The 17781-nt window shown below is 36.7% G+C and overlaps 1 protein-coding gene across 2 annotated transcripts in view; it reads right to left on the bottom strand.

Annotated features, from left to right (window-relative positions):
- CAPS2 (calcyphosine 2) overlaps positions 1-17781 on the bottom strand; it is a 42256-nt gene that overhangs the window by 11145 nt on the left and 13330 nt on the right. For both annotated transcript variants that reach the window (XM_087814533.1, XM_016199054.2), the window contains 7 exons: positions 13285-13359; positions 12327-12422; positions 12145-12238; positions 9067-9185; positions 8023-8099; positions 6109-6263; positions 778-897 (listed from right to left, as the gene is read on the bottom strand). In XM_087814533.1, coding sequence (XP_087670659.1) covers positions 778-897; positions 6109-6263; positions 8023-8099; positions 9067-9185; positions 12145-12238; positions 12327-12422; positions 13285-13359 — 736 coding nt within the window. The remainder of the gene's footprint in view (positions 1-777; positions 898-6108; positions 6264-8022; positions 8100-9066; positions 9186-12144; positions 12239-12326; positions 12423-13284; positions 13360-17781) is intronic.

Here is a 17781-nt window from a genome sequence, read left to right as displayed (position 1 = left end):
ACATTTTTTAATAAACTATCTAACCCTACAACTTAAAGAATTAGAAAGCTCCCCTGTAAAGCTGTCTCGACCAGGGCTTTTGTTTGCTGAGAGTTTTTTTATTGCTGCTTCTATTCCATCAGTTGTTATTAGCCTATTCAGGTTTTCTGATTCTTCCTGATTCAGTTTTACATGATCTCACTCATATGTGGAATCTAATAAACAAAACAGACTGAGGAACAAAATATATCCAGAGACAGAGAAGCATGGAACAGACTGATGAATCTCAGTGGGAAGGCGGGGGTGGGGGAGTGGGTGGGGAGAGATTAATCAAAGAACTTACATGCATATATGCATAACCCATGGACACCGACAATAGTGTTCTGAAGGTTAGGAAGGGGTTGGGGAGGCAGACGCAGGGTGGAGAGGATCAATGGGGAAAAATGGGGGATATCTGTAATACTTTCAACAATAAAGATAAGTTTTTTAAAAAACCACATATAGTCACATACCTAGTAATTTATGGAGCCAATAATTTATGGAACTAGTAATTTGTGAACCAAAATATGATTCAGATTTTATTTTCCTTTTATAATATTTTCTAAAACATATGCATAAATTACTTAGCTTTATCCTAGGAAAGTTATATTTGTATGTGTTTGTGTTTTACTAAAACCAAAATATCTTACAGGTAAAGAGATTTAGAACATTTTCAATGGTAATTCATAAAAGTTTAAAAATAAGGAACCTAACAATCTATTAAAAGTAACTATTTGAAAAATTACATAACAAAGTTACCTTTCGAACAAATGATTTCCTGTATTCATTCATTTCACCAATAATGGCACGTCTGAAGTCTCCATAGTCAACTCTGCCACTGCCATTGTCATTCAGAATTAGCCATGAAGACTCAAAATCCTAGAAATGACAGAGAGCACAACCACTCTTACACCTTTAAATTGTACATGACAACAAGATAATAGTATTTTATTACACCTTTTATAGTCCTAAACAAGGTAGAGGACTTAAGAAAATTCCAAAAAAAATTATATATAAATCCAATCAAAGGCACTCAGAGAACTATTTAAAGAAACTGTGGTGGCAATAAGACACAATTTGTCTTTTTAAATTAATTTCCTTTCCATACAAAAATAAAAAGTTCTTACCATTTATGTGGATTTGGACACTTAATTATTTTTACATATTGTATCTGTGACAATTAAAAAATCACTTCAGGTTCTGGAATGCCTCCAATAGCATTAGCACAACTAATTGTATGTCTACTAGTCTTCATGCTTGAAAGTATAAAGCATTATATTTGAATGATTCTAATATTATTCCATAATTTACAGCAAAAGATGTTATTGTGAGCAAATCCCTTATGCTAGTTTGTTCATTTTACTATTGCCACTTATTGCTTTAATAAATACACTATTTAATAGAATGTTCTATTTCCAGAGTTCCTGACAACAAAGAAATTACACCATGAGATTTTCTTAAGCTTGGGTTTCAGTCATTAGCTTTAAATGAGAATGTAAATAAAACATCTGACAAGGTGATTGACAAATAATAGTGAGGTAGGATACTAAGAAGCTAGGAAAATTCCTCAGTGAGGGAACTGAGAGGGATAGCTGAACAAACTGGCCAAGCAATTTACAGCCAGATACAGGTCGCCAAGGGTGGAAAGCCCAGGTGTTTAGCAATGAGCAAAACTGATGCTGGATCTTGCCCCCAGGGTGGACTTTCCTCCCCTGGCATATTGTTGGTCTTGTGGTTCCCAGGGGTGGAAAACCCCTTTCCGGACAAGGGCCATCTGGATATTTATAACATCATCTTGGGCCATACAAAATTATCAACTTAAAAATTAGCTATGAAAAAGCTCCTAGATTTATTGAATTTCGAGTCCTGCCTGCACTTGCCTTGGCAGGGCCAGACCAAATGATTTCCCGGGCCGTATACAGCCCTCGGGCCAGTGGTTCCCCACCCCTGGTTTAGACCCTCTGACCTCTCCTCCCTAGACATAACATTTAGGACTCAGTTGTATTTCAGCTCCAGGCCCAGAAAAGCAAGAAAACCAGGTGGTGATGCCAGGACCAGCTGCCATGGCTAGAGACCCCCTGCCCTGGCGCTGACCAATCAGTAGAAACCACAACCCTGAAGGGGCACACCTGCAAAAGTTCATGAATATTCTATTGAGATCCTCCCCTAAGATCGCCCCTAAACTCCCAGTTTTTAAAAACCCTCAAAACAAAGGACCTAGCACCCTCTCTCTCCTGGGAGCATGCCCTCCCCTTTCCCTTCCACCTCTTCTTCCCCCACAGGCCGCATCTCCTAAACTCTAAGGGTCCCCAGGAGACTTGCAGCCAGAGGCGCAAGGGCTCACCCCTCACCCTTCTTCAAGGCCCCTTCTCTCTGGCTCCCCGTGCGCCAAAGCAGCCCAGCCTGGGCTCTCCTGCTGCCTCTTCTATCCTAGGCTCTTCTTTGTTTCATGGTCCCCACCTTTAACAAACATGCTCTCAAAACCTCCTGGACTTGTGTTTCCTGAACAAGTTAAACACACACACACTGCAAGCCCCAAGGCAGACTGCTCAGTGCCAGGTCCCCTTTCCGGTTACAATAGTTCGTCAAAAAATATTCTCTTCTACTTTCTCCAAATGTTTAAAATAAAGCTTTAGTAAGAAAAACTAAATGTTAAGATGCCCTGCTCCCCCCTAATTCTCAACACCCCATATATGGCGTGTCCTCCCCAAATGTATACACACTTTGAATAATTACAAAGGCAGTGTTTAGTAAAATACTTTTCATTTTCAAAATGTAATAGAATCAGCTGTTAAAGTGTATAAACATTTTTGGGGGGACACCCTGTATTTTTTGGTCTGCTTTAATGATACATACTTTATGTGTCTATAAAACGAGCTTTTAAGTATGAAAATGAGCTTTACCTTTAAAATCATAATATGGATAAGAAAACATGCATTTGCTCACCCAACACATGAAATACTAGAATTAAAAGATAATGCTTGCCCGGCCGGGCGTGGCTCAGCGGTTGAGCATCGACCTAGGATCCAGGCGATCGGGGTTCGATTCCCGGTCAGGGCACATGCCCGGGTTGCAGGCTCGATCAATGACTCTCTCATCATTGATGTTTCTATCTCTCTCTCTCCCTCTCCTTTCCTCTCTCTGAAATCAATAAAGATATGTTTAAAATTAAAAAAAAGATAAGGCTTAAAAGAAATAATTTTCAAGACTTGAATAACTTACCAAAAGTGGCAACAAATTCATATAACTCTTTTGTTTTAAGATATGGTACAAAATGAAAAATGATAATTTAGCTGAAAAAAACTGAGGTTAATTCAATGATATTATGTCTATAGAAATTAAGCTACTTAGGGTGCATGCCAATTTTTTAAAAATTTCCTATCGGGGAAAACAACTATGCCTTACCACAAACTAGTTCCACAGTTAGACCCAGGCTGGTGATTCTTATATTCGTGTGTGTGTCTGTGTGTGTGTGTGTGTGCACGCGCGTGTGTGTGTGTGTGCACACGTGCACACGCAAAGGCGGCTGCACAAAGGTATGCATTGCAGCATTTTTTATAATAATGATAAACCGGAAATAACCAATGGAAGAGTGGTTAGAAAAGACAAGTTTTAAAAGAAAAGGTTACTTTCTATATGTTTGGTATTTATATGTTATTCTATGTATTAATAATTTTTTAACATTATTTTTATGGTTGACACTACTGCAGATGTCCCCTCCCCCCCTCTGCCCACCTCCATCCTGCCCCCACCCCTCCTTCCCACTAGCCGTCACCACACTGTTGTCTGTGGCTAAGGGTTATGGGTGTGTGTTCTTTGGCTAATCCCTTCACCTTCTTTTGCCCAGTCCCCTTTCCCCACACCTCGCTTTTGACAGCTGTCAGTCTGTATCCATGCCTCTGTTTATATTCTTATTTTTATAGCCACTTAATTTCGCTTATTATTGCATGGCCAGTCTCTAGTGATGTAAGGGGGGAAAAACAGGGAATATTATTTAAAATATATACGAAAAAGAGGAAGCTTACTCATATTTTCATATGTTCTCTCTATGTTAGATGCCTTATATAATTTTTTAGTTTTTATTCCTGAATCTAGTCATAAAAATTTAGCAAATCAACCAAAAATGAAATTATTGTGGTGATGCAGAAAGACTACTGGCCCAGATTATCTGAGTTCTAGTTTTACCTCAGTTATTAATTTCCTGTGTAATTGTGGGTAAATTGTTTTCCAATTTTTTTTATTGCTTTTTGTGTTTGTTTGTTTTATAAAAAGAAGAGGTCAAGTTAGATAATCCATAGTGTCGCTAGGTGGGCCATACAATTAAATGTTGCAAAACCCACAAAAGACAGGTCTATCACAACAATAGTATACAACATCATATTGGCACAGATTTTATAGTCAGTGACATATATTCCTATGTAATGTTCTCATTTGAGCTTCAAAGCTCAAATGCTCTGACTATACACCTTATCTCTGGATTGCCCAAGCAGAGCCTGTCAATTCGAAAAGTGAAAAGACCTATTCAAGACCACGTAGTTCAAGTGGTAAGGCTAAGACTTGGACCCGTATCTCATAAATTCAATTTCTGGTGTTCCTTCCACAAAATGCACTACATCTTGTGACAAGGCTGTTTGAAGCAAAAGAGAACAATGAAGAAGATTCTTTATCTGAAAATTCTTGAGGTAGATTTGTTTCAAATTCATATAGTTTTAGAATAAAATCCAAACTTCTTAGCATGCCATGCATGGCTTTAATGTAATAGATCCTTCTTATCTTCTTCTCTTCAGTTTTCTCTTTTCCTTCCTTCCATCTCTCTACCCATTTCAACTAATACAGTGTGCATTTATTCAGCACTTGCCATAAGCCAGGTTCTATTGAAGGTGTTAGAAATAGAGCAGGAGCCCTGGCTGGTGTGGCTCAGTTGGCCGGAGGGTCATCCTGTACACCGAAAGGTGTCAAGTTTGATTCCCAGTCATGGTACATACCCAGGTTGCAGGTTCAATCCCTGAAGGGCATATGTGGGAGGAAACCAATCAATATTTCTCTCATATCGATGTTTCTCTCCCTCCCTCCCTCCCTCCCTCCCTCCCTCCCTCCCTCCCTCCCTCCCTCCCTCCCTCCCTCCCTCCCTCCCTCTCTCTCTCTCTCTCCTTCCTAGTATCAGTAAAAAACACACACACAAAAAAAACACATACAACAACAAAAAAACTAAATAAAAAAAGAAATAGAGCAGGAAACTAGAAGCACCCTGGTCCCTGCCCTGATGGAGTTTACATTCTACTTGCAGGCACAGCCAGACAATACTTAAAAAGTGGCATAAAGAAAACAAAATAGGTAAATGGTAGGGAGAGGACCAGGGATCAGATGGGGTGCTCCTGGAGACAGAAGTGTCAGGGCAGTACTCTCAGTAGAGAAAGCGGTGGCCTGAATGGTGAGAAAATCCAGCCACGCCCAGGTCTAGAGGAAGATCACTCACAGCAGAGGGGAGCAGTAAGTGTGAAGGCTCTGGGGTGGGGGGTGAGGCCATGAACCATTGGCAACTCCTGGACAGGCCACACCCCCTCTCCCCTCCACGCCTTCACAGGTGCTTCTTCTTTCTGTGAATTCTCCATCGTCTGATCCACACCCCTGCCCTCTTGCCTGCTGAATTCCTCATCTTTAAAATTCAGCTTGGATATATCCAAGGGTCCCTCCAGGGGTCCTTCTATGGCCTTCCCTCTCCTTCCCTACAGCCTGCTTTGGAATTGATCCCATGGGTTCAGCAAGCATTCTCTACCTGACACACATCACGTTGTTTTGTAATCGTTTATATCTTTCTACCCTTTCACTATGAAGATATTAGAGTATGGAGTATATATTCTCAGAGCTTAGGGCAATGGCTAGTTAATAAGCTCTTAACAGATACATGAGAGAGGAATGAATTTTGAAATTTATAAAATCACCAGGACTTGTTACCTGATGGTTTAACACTAATAACAGGGCGCAAAGAAGAAGGAAGAGGTAAATGAACCACTAAAATTTCAGTAGAGAAGTGAAGACTATCCCCAAGAATAATAAATCATTCACTGCAGCGAGGTCTCTGGTACATACCTTTTCGGACACTTCTAAGTGAAAGACTTTTAGAGCTTGCTTAAAATCTGCTTTATCTAAAAGTCCATTTCCTTCCTTGTCCAATTGTCGAAAGTATTTTCCCAATCCAGTCAAAATACGAACGCCTCTTTTATGCAGCTGTCCTTTTAGCTCATCTGTTTAAGAAGAGGAGAGATGGAAACTAATAGTTCCTATTCATAAATGTATCAAATTGCAATGGCCCGGGCGGGCGTGGCTCAACGGTTGAGCATCGACGTAGGATCTAGGCGATCGGGGTTCAATTCCCGGTCAGGGCACATGCCCGGGTTGCAGGCTCGATCCCCAATGACTCTCTCATCATTGATGTTTCTGTCTGTCTCTCTCTCTCTCCTTTCCTCTCTCTGAAATCAATAAAGATATATTTAAAAAACAAAAAAAAAACAAAAAAAAATTGCAATGGCTTCTTGTGTAAAAAAATTAAAGTTGATGTAACTGATATAAGAAATGTCAGCCAAATCATATGTTATGACTGACAAAAAAACTTTGGAAAATAGAATCCTTTTAATAAAGAAGGTTATACTGTATATAAAACTACATGACAATATACCAGAACTATAGCACCACTGTGTGGTGGAAGTGTTATATTTTAAACATAGGAAAATAATGTTTTACTTTAGCAGCATGAAAGTGACCTAAATGTTACAAATACAATTTTATTTTCTAGGCATCCTCTTCATCTAACAATCTTACATTTTTCATCTCTTTCTTCTTTCTTTACTGTTACCAACTGAATTACAAAACTGACACCAGACAAGTCATTCTAAATTTACCAGTTCAAAATGTCTAAAATAGTTTGTCATTTTCAGATTAGAACTTATATGTGAAATAGCACCACGGCTTTGGAGTGTTATCCTATACTGACAATTTAAAGTAACCCTTTCTTCCAGGATTCATAAGAGGTGATGTTCTTAGGCACCTAGCATTCTCTTTGTGGGTCAATGATTTCACTTAATGCAGTTTGTGCCATCTCAAGAAAATATAAGGAACTTTACTAAAGTAGTTACTAAATACAATACATTAGAGGAAGTAAATGTCACTAGATATAACAGTGAAAAATATTGTTTTGACCGTGATAGTCTAAACGATTTACTAACAATGGCATTAAGAATATTTGAGACTTCAAATATCAATCCTAGACAACTTTCAAACATTTCTAGTCTTTTTATTCCCTGATCATCTTTAAATTATAAATCAGGATTTATCAAAGTTCATAAATTGTATGTTGCTTTTCTATGATTACTTCTAGATTATGAAATTTAACAAGAGAATTGTCTGAGCCTAGTATATATACTGTGATTAGTTAGGAGATTAAACTCTAGAAATAAAATTTGTAACATGTCTTACTGTCCAAAGCCTACATATACCACAACAACTATGAAAAGTTAATAAAACGGTTTTTTTCCCCCTTTTTGGGGATGAAAAAAGAGGTACAAGTGAATGGCAGTCATATATCTATTGAATGAGAGAGAACAAATGACTTTGGATCCAGTCTTTCATCTTTTCTTTTACACTAGGCCATCACAAATCTCTTTAGGATATTGTCTAATGCACAAGACAAGAAGTAAATTACAAAATCAGTTACATTTTATTTGATTTATGAATAAAACCAATACTACCTAGTTCTTTCTAAAACTGTTAAATTCATAATTCATATAATACCAGTTATTCAGTTAGGATTATTAAAGTAAGAGAAATCTTTAAAATATTTTTAAACATACATATATATATAATTAACTTTAAAAAAGATAAGCAAATAAGAAATAAAAATCAGGTGCCATAAAACTAAGAAACATCTGAAAAATACTGCTTTACTACTTATAAAGAAAGCAGTTAAAAATGTAAAATACTTGAGATATACAGTAAAATGATACATACCTTGAATGGCTTTGAAGACCAGGCTGTCATCGGCTTCTTGTCTGGTTATATCATCCTCATGTTCCACAGAATCAGTTCTGCAATTGACATGTTCACAATGATAAAGTATATTCTGTTTTGTAACCTTGAGTATGGAAACTCTAAGTTTTTCCCTGCTCTAGACTCAATGAAACTCTCATCAAAGTTGGAAGAGTGCCTAGAGATTAATCGACTCCCATTTTCTACCTGCTGACTTAATCCCCAGGAGGATTAACTATGCTAAATCAAAAGCTAAAATCCTTAAAAACCTTCCAAGAACTACCTTTAAGCATTATATTCATTTTTGTGGCTATTTCAGTGTTCTTTTAAAATAGTTAAAACTATTAAATTTAAAAGCAGTTTCACCTTGCAAAGTATGAAGGGTAAAAATGTTATTTTGGAAAGCCCTGCAAAAAATGCATTCATTTTGAGCAATACAGTAAAATGAATTATATTTATCACTGAGAAACACTCATTGGAATAGCATACATTTACCACTAAGAAACACTCAGAAAGAATAATAGCATATAATAGCATATATAAAAATATTTGAAACAACTCAAATTCATTTAAAATATTTGAAACAACTCAAATTCATTTTTTACTCATAGCATTATTCTTCCATTATGCATATTACCAATCAATGAACACTATTAACATGTAGGACCCAAGACATTTTTTAATGCTAAAAAAAACCCCATCACACTAAAATGTGGGGGAAATTATTAATATTGTACTGCATTTCATCTTTTAAATTTTACTGCTTTATTAGCATTCCATAAAATACAAGTGTTATAGCAAAGGCCAATTAATAAAGTACCTTTAACATAAAATGGGACATTTTTGTTCTTTACTCGAATGTAACCGTTCCCACACATGGAGTATGAGATAGCACATAGAATAGACAAGTACAGCTTTGAGCTAACTAAAGTCAAAGTGTTTGGGGATTGAATTTCATTTTAAGGTAAGAAATAATAGTGTTTTCACTTACCTTCAAAATGACAAATGCAAGTTTGACTTACTTACCTGAGAGAATCCAAAGCTATCTGATCAATATTTGTGATTCGAAGTATAAGTAATGTGTTTTCTTTTATGCTTTTTGGGAGTCTGGGATGATCAGAACTTAAAAATGTCAAGTTTGCACCCTAAAAAAAATTAACAAATGAATTATTTAAAGCTTATAAAGTCTATAAGAAGTAGCATACAACTAATACTAATTTTAAATATTCAATTTCGATTATGAGACATGGTATACTTTTATAATTTTTTTAAAAAGCATTGTAGAGACCATTTAGAAATCACATAGCCTTCAGCTAATAATATAGGAAAATAAAGGAACTAATCTCCCAATCAATCTCAGAATTAGAATAATCTTCTATTTAACAATCCATGTAAAAAATAATATAAGAACTCCATTTTTATAAGAATCTTAGGAAGGAATGATAAATTATTCAAATCAAAATCATGACATTCCCAAATAGAGCTACTGATCCACAGAAAGATGTACTGCAAATTGATGAACTGTGATAGATCAATCACCTGCTCATTTGATAACAAACATCACATAAATGTAAAACCTAGTTTTAACCTAAGTAGAGCATAAAGGCTTCAACAAAAATACTCCTATTGCCCAGCTGGTGTGGTTCAGTGGTTGTGTGTCCACTCATGAACCAGGAGATTATAGTTTGATTCCTGGCCAGGGCACATGCTGGGGTTTCAGGCTTGATCCCCAGTAGGGGCCGTGCGGGAGGCAGCCGATCAGTGACTCTCTCTCATCATTGATGTTTCTATCTCCCTTCCTTTCTCTGAAATCAGTAAAAACATACTTTAAAAAAATATTCCAATCAAAAATTATTAATCTACTTAGAAAATTTTTATTATTTTAATTTCTAAGTCACTCATGTAACTATGGTCAATTGAGGACAAATACAAATTTAAAATAAGGAGTTTAATTTTCTCTCTTGAAAATAATGGAGATTTCTCTCCTTTTCCCTGGAGCACTTACTTAAGAAACCTTGTAACTCTTAGTGCTTTCTCCTTTATTTGAAACGTATATAAATTCTTTTCAAATTATAATATTAAGCAGTTGAAGAAACTATGTGAATTGTGTAGTCGGATTATACCCATAAGAATGTACACAAAAGCAAATGCGTGCATATGTACATGTGTGCACAGGGTACATCCGTGCGTTTTGTCAGTGCATCGGAAGCTATATATTCATGTGCGTGAATGAACGTATGTGGGTGCACTTTTTATGCATGAGTGTCCGTGGGCATGTGCGCATGCTTATGTGATTATTATCCTAATAGCTGGCACTAAAACTTCTTTTAGGGAGTGTTTAGGAAAAGATCTTGGTGGGGCACAGAGAAAAGATACGTTCCAGAGTAACATCTGGAAAGCAGAAGAAATACCTCCTACCCCCAAAAGAAAGACGGAGAAGGTGGCATATTCCTGCATAAAGAAATGAAATACTGTAGGGAGGAGGAAAAGATGGAAGGAGTCAAAACGGAATATTGAAGAGGAGGGCCTTTACCGTGGGAAAGACGCAAGGGGCATATTTCTAAGAATAGGAATATCTAATAAATTTTACGTTTCTGACACCGCTGCAATATTGACCTCCCTCCGTGCACCTTTCAAAATGTCTGGCACACACACAAAGCGTCGTATACATGGTTTGGGTGCAGATTCCTCTCCCCACTTCTTTTCTCCCTTCTTTTCTTTCATGGAAATCATAAAAGGGAGCAGAGTTCCACATCTGCTTCAGGTGACATGGAACAGGAACAGTGACAATGAATCATAAGCCACGCTAAGTTATTGGCGACGGCACCCAGAGCTAGAGGTAGCTTCGATCGGGGACAGGCGTCAAACACCCTTTCTGCACGTTGTGAAATAGGAGTCGGAGCTGATTTTCTCCAGATCTCAAGAGGCAGACTTGAGTGGCCTATGTATATTTTATTTAATCCCAGTGTGATATGTAAAGTTTGTTCTCTTCTCAATTTCTCACCTAACGGTTACTACATCTTATTGACTCTACCTCCTAAAGATTTTTTAAAAATTTTATTTTTCTAATTAGCTTCACAGATACAGACACCTGCCTAGCTCAGGTTGTCACAACCTCCTCCCTAAACTTATATATTTCAGTCCAATCTGGTTCTTTACACCTGGTCTTTATTCCCCACATGATAACATTTTGGGTAACTCTTTAACAGAGGCTGCCCTTAATAAGCTCCTACTTTCTTGACAATACCAGCCCTCAACCCTGTCCAGACGGACTTTCCCTACCCTCTCCTGTCTTCCTGTCCCACCCAGCTAACTCCTCTGGGTGAAGTTTAGATGGCATTTCCTTCAGGAAGCCTCTTTCACTCTATATTCTAAATTATTACCCCTCTTACCTGACCATGTTTCCCTTTAGGCTAAACTCCACAAATGCAAGGAATGGGTCTAACTTACCCACTGTTCTCTCTCCAGTGCTTAGCCTATGACTATATATCTGTTACATGAATGACTGTGGATAGTGCTGCATTGTAACCACGAGATAACACGTGAATATAATGATTTAAAATGAAGGAGCACTATACAAATTGTAACATTTCTATGAGCCACCCGTTCTATGGAATCCTTGTGATACACATATGCCAGGAGTTGCGCAAGGTGAGAAAATCACAGGGACAGGCTATCAGTTATACGACAGCTCCAGGGCCAACAACCAAAAACTATGCGTCCTCAGAAGGTAAGCCTGTTTTAGGTGGAGCATTACTCCTAGTGCTATTGAAGTAGCCCCTTACTCAATGGCACAGCCCTGTAGAGCCTTTAAAAGTACCGAGACAAGCTCTGCTGGGCTTCTGTTGGGGATTTGGGTGGAGGCCGAAGGTAGTGTTACTGGGAATACAAGCTGTCCTTAGATTCAGACCAATGGTGTCTGAGCCGGACAGGCAGAACCTCCAGGGAAACATCAAACATTGGCCATTCACACAAATCAATGCCCCTGCTCAGGAAGGAGAGAGAATCAGCTGAAGATGAGAAACCCCGCTCCTCCAGCCCCACAGGATCCCACGAAATCCAACATCTGGAATTAAATCCTGTGTAAGCACACACTTAACTTACAATATAAAAATCGCCAAGTTGGTATTGCTTTCCTTTTCTTCGTCCACGCTGATGACTATAAATTTTTTTTTGAATAAAAGGAAGCACATTTGTTCTAGAAGTTAAATGACAAAAACGTGAAGTTATTTGGCTTCTCTCAGAAGTAATCATCTTGAGAGTTGTAGCAATGCTTTATGGCATACCTATTTTTCCCAAATTGCCGATATTCATAAATGGTAAGGGACTGGTCATGAAGGAAAAAGAACCCAACCAGCTCTCTGCAAGCATCACGTCCATTTCTAGAAAAAGAGAATCACATCAAAGGTTTTCAAATACCATAATTTTCTAATTAAACAATAAGCTAAAATCATCATGTCAGAGGGATATTAACTTCCTCAAATGCATGGCAATGAGCTAGGGTTATGGGATGACACTGGGAAAACATGCTGCAGCTTGCTGCAGTGTCGATTTTAGATGGAGAAAATCTTTAGCTTACACTGATATAAATATGGATACACAGATTGCTGATTTGATACAGACTTTTAAGATAAAGTGAAAGATTTTTTAAAATGTAGAGCTTGCAAGAAGCCACTCAAGGATATACATTTATTATCCTTTGTCTGAGAAAGTTTAAAATCATTAAACAAACAGGATAATTTAAAAAACAACAACAACACTTTACCATCAGTGTACACAAAGAATATCAAGTAGCATTACATTTTACTGGAAGTTTATAAGACTGAGAAAAGAGATTTAAGCATTATCTTTGTCATCTTCTTGCATCTACCAATAATCTACTGTTAACTTAAGCCATTAACATGAAATTACATAAAGAAAGTTACATAAAGGTTAATTTTTCAATAGTTTAGAATCTTCTAGTAGTAATATATACCTTTTTAAAACTCACTTCTACATTTCTTTTTGAAAGACATTTTAGAATCACATTTTAAATAACTTCTAATTAAAACACTTTTCTTTAGGTTCATACTTTCTATAATTTTTGTAACAGATTGATATATATTACCTAAAAATGTTTGTTCTAAATTCACATTTACATTTGTTTGTGACAAATTTAATTAATCTCACTATTGTTGTGTCTATTTGAAAATAGAATATACTTTATAATCATAGGATTAAAAAATTTAACAAAATCATAATCACCTTGATATGATCCTACCATCAAATTGCACTTTGTGAGAAAGCATGTTTTCGGTTAATGTAGAATGCGTTCTTATCCTGTTAAGGAACACATTTGTCAGCAATTATTTTAAAGTTATGTACATTTGATATAAAAGTATGAAAAAAGTTAATATTTGAAGTGCACAAATTGCATTAAGATGATGGCATAAAACTCTTATTTTTTCAGATTGCTACCTGTAGCAGACACATAAGAAATAATCCTGAAATCCAGTATGTAAGGCGCGAGTGACTTTTATGTTAGACTGTGCAGTAGCATAGTGCTATGAAAGTAAACATTGAATGCAGATATCACATTTGTGACTGGCTCTGCTGTGGGGCTAACCCCGCAGGCACGTCTAGCCCTATCCTTCTTGCCTCCCTTCCACCAAAGAATTTGTTTTCTTAGCCTTTTCAGTTTTAGGGGACTAAGGGATCCAGTTCCGTCAATAAACTTCCAGGAAAGATTTTGTTTTGTCCTGAGAAGAGAGTGGTGTGGGAAGAGGTCCTGTCCGTGAACATGGCAGGGATGTGATGCTAGCAGCCACTATAGACATCAAGCAACCATGTCAGAAAGGCCAATAAAATCTCAAGAAAGCCAGCCCAGAACTCTGCCATCTCTGAGCCGCTGAACTGCAACCAACAAACTCCAAGCAGCTAGTTAAATATAAAAAATAAATCCTAACTTGTTTAAGCCACTATCAGTCAGGTTTTCAATTGGGGGTGGCTCAAAATATTCCGTACCAAAATAAAAGAAGAGTGGAAACGAATATTAGAACAAGTTTTAGCCTTGAAATCAGTCTGTGAGACCTCAGATGAGTTATTTAATCTTTATGGCCTTCAGACAGCACTGAATGATCTCACAAAAACTGCTATTCATAAAATCCTGTTCAATAATATGAAGCAAAACACCAATGCACACACTTTGGCACCCTACTACTAATAATCTCTTTTATGTTAAGAAATCTGAAGATTCAGTGATATATCTTTACTCACCTTCCTAAACAGTCTTATGCTATTCCCTGCAGGTGTAATAACATTGCAATGATGTAAATAGCAAATAAGTGTATGTGGCGCATAAAGATCTTCAAATGTTTCATCTCTATAAAATCTAGGTCACTGTGAAAGGTAAACAAGATACAGCCAACAAGAGTCAGCAGTCCAAATGAGTTTGTGAACACAGAGTAGAGCCATAAAAGCTTGGTCATCTCAATTCAACTTAATCCATTAGTATTAATGTGTTTATTGAATGCCCATTATGTGCCACAAACAATTCTAAATGCTGAGAAAATAATAGCACTAATAATAGCTACCATTTATTGAGAACTTCCTAGACACTAGTTATTATTAAAATCACTTTAATGTGTATTAGTTCATTGAATACTTGCAATAACTCCATGAAGTAAGTATTATTATCCCCATTTCACAAATAAATTTTACAGAGCCATAGAGTTAGTGCATGGGAAAGCTAGAAAAAAACCTTGTTCATAACCATTACATTATGTTGCTTCTCAAAGGTGAACAGAATTCAGTTTAACAGTGATAAGTTGAAGTAATAGCTTCAAGAAGCCTAGAGCCTCCTTGAAAAGATAAAAGATGTAAATAGGCATTTATATTATAAATGGAAAGTTCCATGTTGGAGTTTTGGGTACCTGATAAGGAGCACCAATAATCTACCCAAGTTCTTAACCAATACAAAAATAAGAATTAAGCAGATCAAGACAAAAATATGAATTTTATTCTTGATAAAGCCTTTGGCAACCATGGCTTAAGAATGCAGCAACAAGAAGCAAAGCCCCTGACACTATAATTAAACAAACTAACCCACTCATTCCCACTGGGGAGGGACTTGTAAAACTTAATGCATAGGACAGTATGTGTACTTCTGCAGGCAGCTAACTCCCAAGGAAAAGACAAGAGGAAGGGTTGCACTGCATGTGCCAATCTTCTGCTTCTAATTCTATGAAGCAGAATTTTCTCCTCTGCTTCTGGGAATAGTGAATAGGGGCATAGGGGGTAAAATTCATAAATTCAGTAATTCTAATTAATATCCCTCATAGGATTTTTTCAGAGAACTAGACTCGCTAAATCAAAAATTTCTACTTACGAGAAAAGGGCCTAGTATGCCAAGACAATACTGAAGATAAACAAGCTGCAGATATTTAATTTAAAGCAATACTAATTAATATAGAATTATGTTGGTACAAGAATATATTACAAGTAGATGAAGCTAATAAAAAGCCTAGAAACCTACCATGCATTTATAACAACTTGATATACAACATAAATGGCATTATAATTCAGAGAAATAATGAGTTTGTGGTCGGCAGAGACTTCTTAAAGAAGATACGAAGGATACTAACAACAAAAGAAAAAAATGGCAAACTGGTCTACACTGAAATTAAGAACTCTGATCAGCCCGGCCAGTATGGCTCAGTGGTTGAGCACTGACCTGTGATCCAAGAGATCATGGTTTGACTCCCTGTAAGGCTCACGCCTGGGGTTCCAGACTCAATCCCCAGTAGGGGGCGTGCAGGAAGCAGCTGATCAATGACTCCCATCATTGATATTTCTATCCTTCTCTCCCTCTCCATTTTTCTCTCTGAAGTCAATAAAAACATAATTAAAAAAAAAAAAATAGAACTCTGATCAAGAGAATGTAAAGGTAACCACAGAATAGGAAAATACATGTCCAACAAATAGAACTGAAAAGGGACTTATAACTAGAATATATAAATAAGTTCCACAACCAGTATGAAAAAGATAACCCAAGAAATTTGAAGTTTCACTTAACAATATATTTAGATGACTAATATACATATGTAAAAGTGCTAAACTTCATTATTCTCCAGTGAAATGTAAATTAAAATTACCAATACATCCCCATAAGAACTAAAATTAAAAATATAGACAACACCAAGTGCAAGCAGATCTGTGGTGCAACTGGCACCCTCTTACTGCTACTGATGACAGTGTTAATTGCAACAACTACTTTGGAAAACTATTTGGCAATGTTTTTTAGAGCTGAACATATGCATACTAAGTAGTCCAGCGATTCCACTTCTAAGTAGGTACTGAGCAGAAATGAGTACATATGTTCACAAAAAGGCATGCAAAAAGTTCATGGCAACACTACTCATAAAGAGTCAAATGTCCAAACGCATCTGTATATAAATAAATTGTGGTATATTTATATAATAAAATACTGTACGGGAATGAAAATAAAGGACACCTACAAATAATAATATGGATAAAACCCACAAACATATTGTTAAACAAAAGAAGCCAGATACAGAGTTTAAATTTTGTGATTTCATTTAAGTGTATAATCTGAAAGTGAGATAGAGCACTCAACCTGTTGTGGCAGAGGAAATGGACAGTAACTGGTAGATAGCACAAAGGGTGGGACGTTGGGGTACTGGTACTGTTCTATATCTTGATCTAGAAACTTGTTCAGGTTATGAAAATTCATATGCTGTACGCCTAAAATGTGTACACTTTGTGAGAATATGTTTTATTTCAGTAAAAGTTTACTTTAAAAAAGAGAGATTACTATAGGTGATAGCTGAATGATGGTCCTCTAAAGATGTTCATCTTTAATCCTCTGAACATGTAAATATGTTAACTTACATAATACAATAAAAGGACTTTGAAGATGTGATTAAAGACCTGGAGATGAGAAGATTATCCAGAATTATCCAGTTAGGTTCAGTGCAATCATAGGGGTCTTTATGAGGGAAGTAGAGGTGTATGTGATACAGAAGGGTGTCAGAGTGAGGTAACATGAGAAAGACTTGCCCAGCCATAGCTGGCTTTGAAAATGGAAGAAGGGGCCATGAGCCAAGGAATGAAAGCAGCCCCCTCTAGAAGCTGAAAAAGGCAAGAAATCAGATACTTCCTGGAAGCCTCCAGAAGGAATGCATCCTGTCAAGATCCTGATTTTAGGCTTCTGACCTCTAGAACTGTAAGAGAATAGATTTGTGTTGTTTTAAAATACTGCTTTTGGTAATTTGTTACAGAGGCAATAGGAAATTAATACATGATATATTCAAATATTTAAAGTTATGAAAATTAAAGCTTCCAGAAAATAAGAATAAGAACAAAATATAAAAGTTATAAGATAGTAACTGCCCAACAATTACAGCTGTCTGAAAATATAAAAGTGTTACTGTAGGAACTGATAGATTTTCTATGCCTATTAAAGCAGAGGCTAGATGTCAACAGTCAGTGAAGTTGTTGAGAAATTAAAGTGAAATACATCCGGAGGAGTGAGAAAGTCCATATAGATCTAAAGATTTTATAGGCTACAAAGATGCAAAATAATAACTTTTAAACAACACTAACTTTGAATGTATTATATATCAATGAGATTCAGCCAATATATATTGTGTACATACCAACGATTCAGTTACTGCATTATGCATTTTACACAAGAGGAGATGTGTATTATCTCCTAAGGTTGTGGCTGTTATTCCTAAATTA

Source organism: Miniopterus natalensis, chromosome 2 (genome assembly GCF_054644295.1).
Source record: "Miniopterus natalensis isolate mMinNat1 chromosome 2, mMinNat1.hap1, whole genome shotgun sequence".
In the NCBI taxonomy this organism is placed as follows: domain Eukaryota; kingdom Metazoa; phylum Chordata; class Mammalia; order Chiroptera; family Miniopteridae; genus Miniopterus; species Miniopterus natalensis.
Note: the sequence above shows the minus strand (reverse complement) of the source record. Positions and strands in the feature narration are given on the sequence as shown.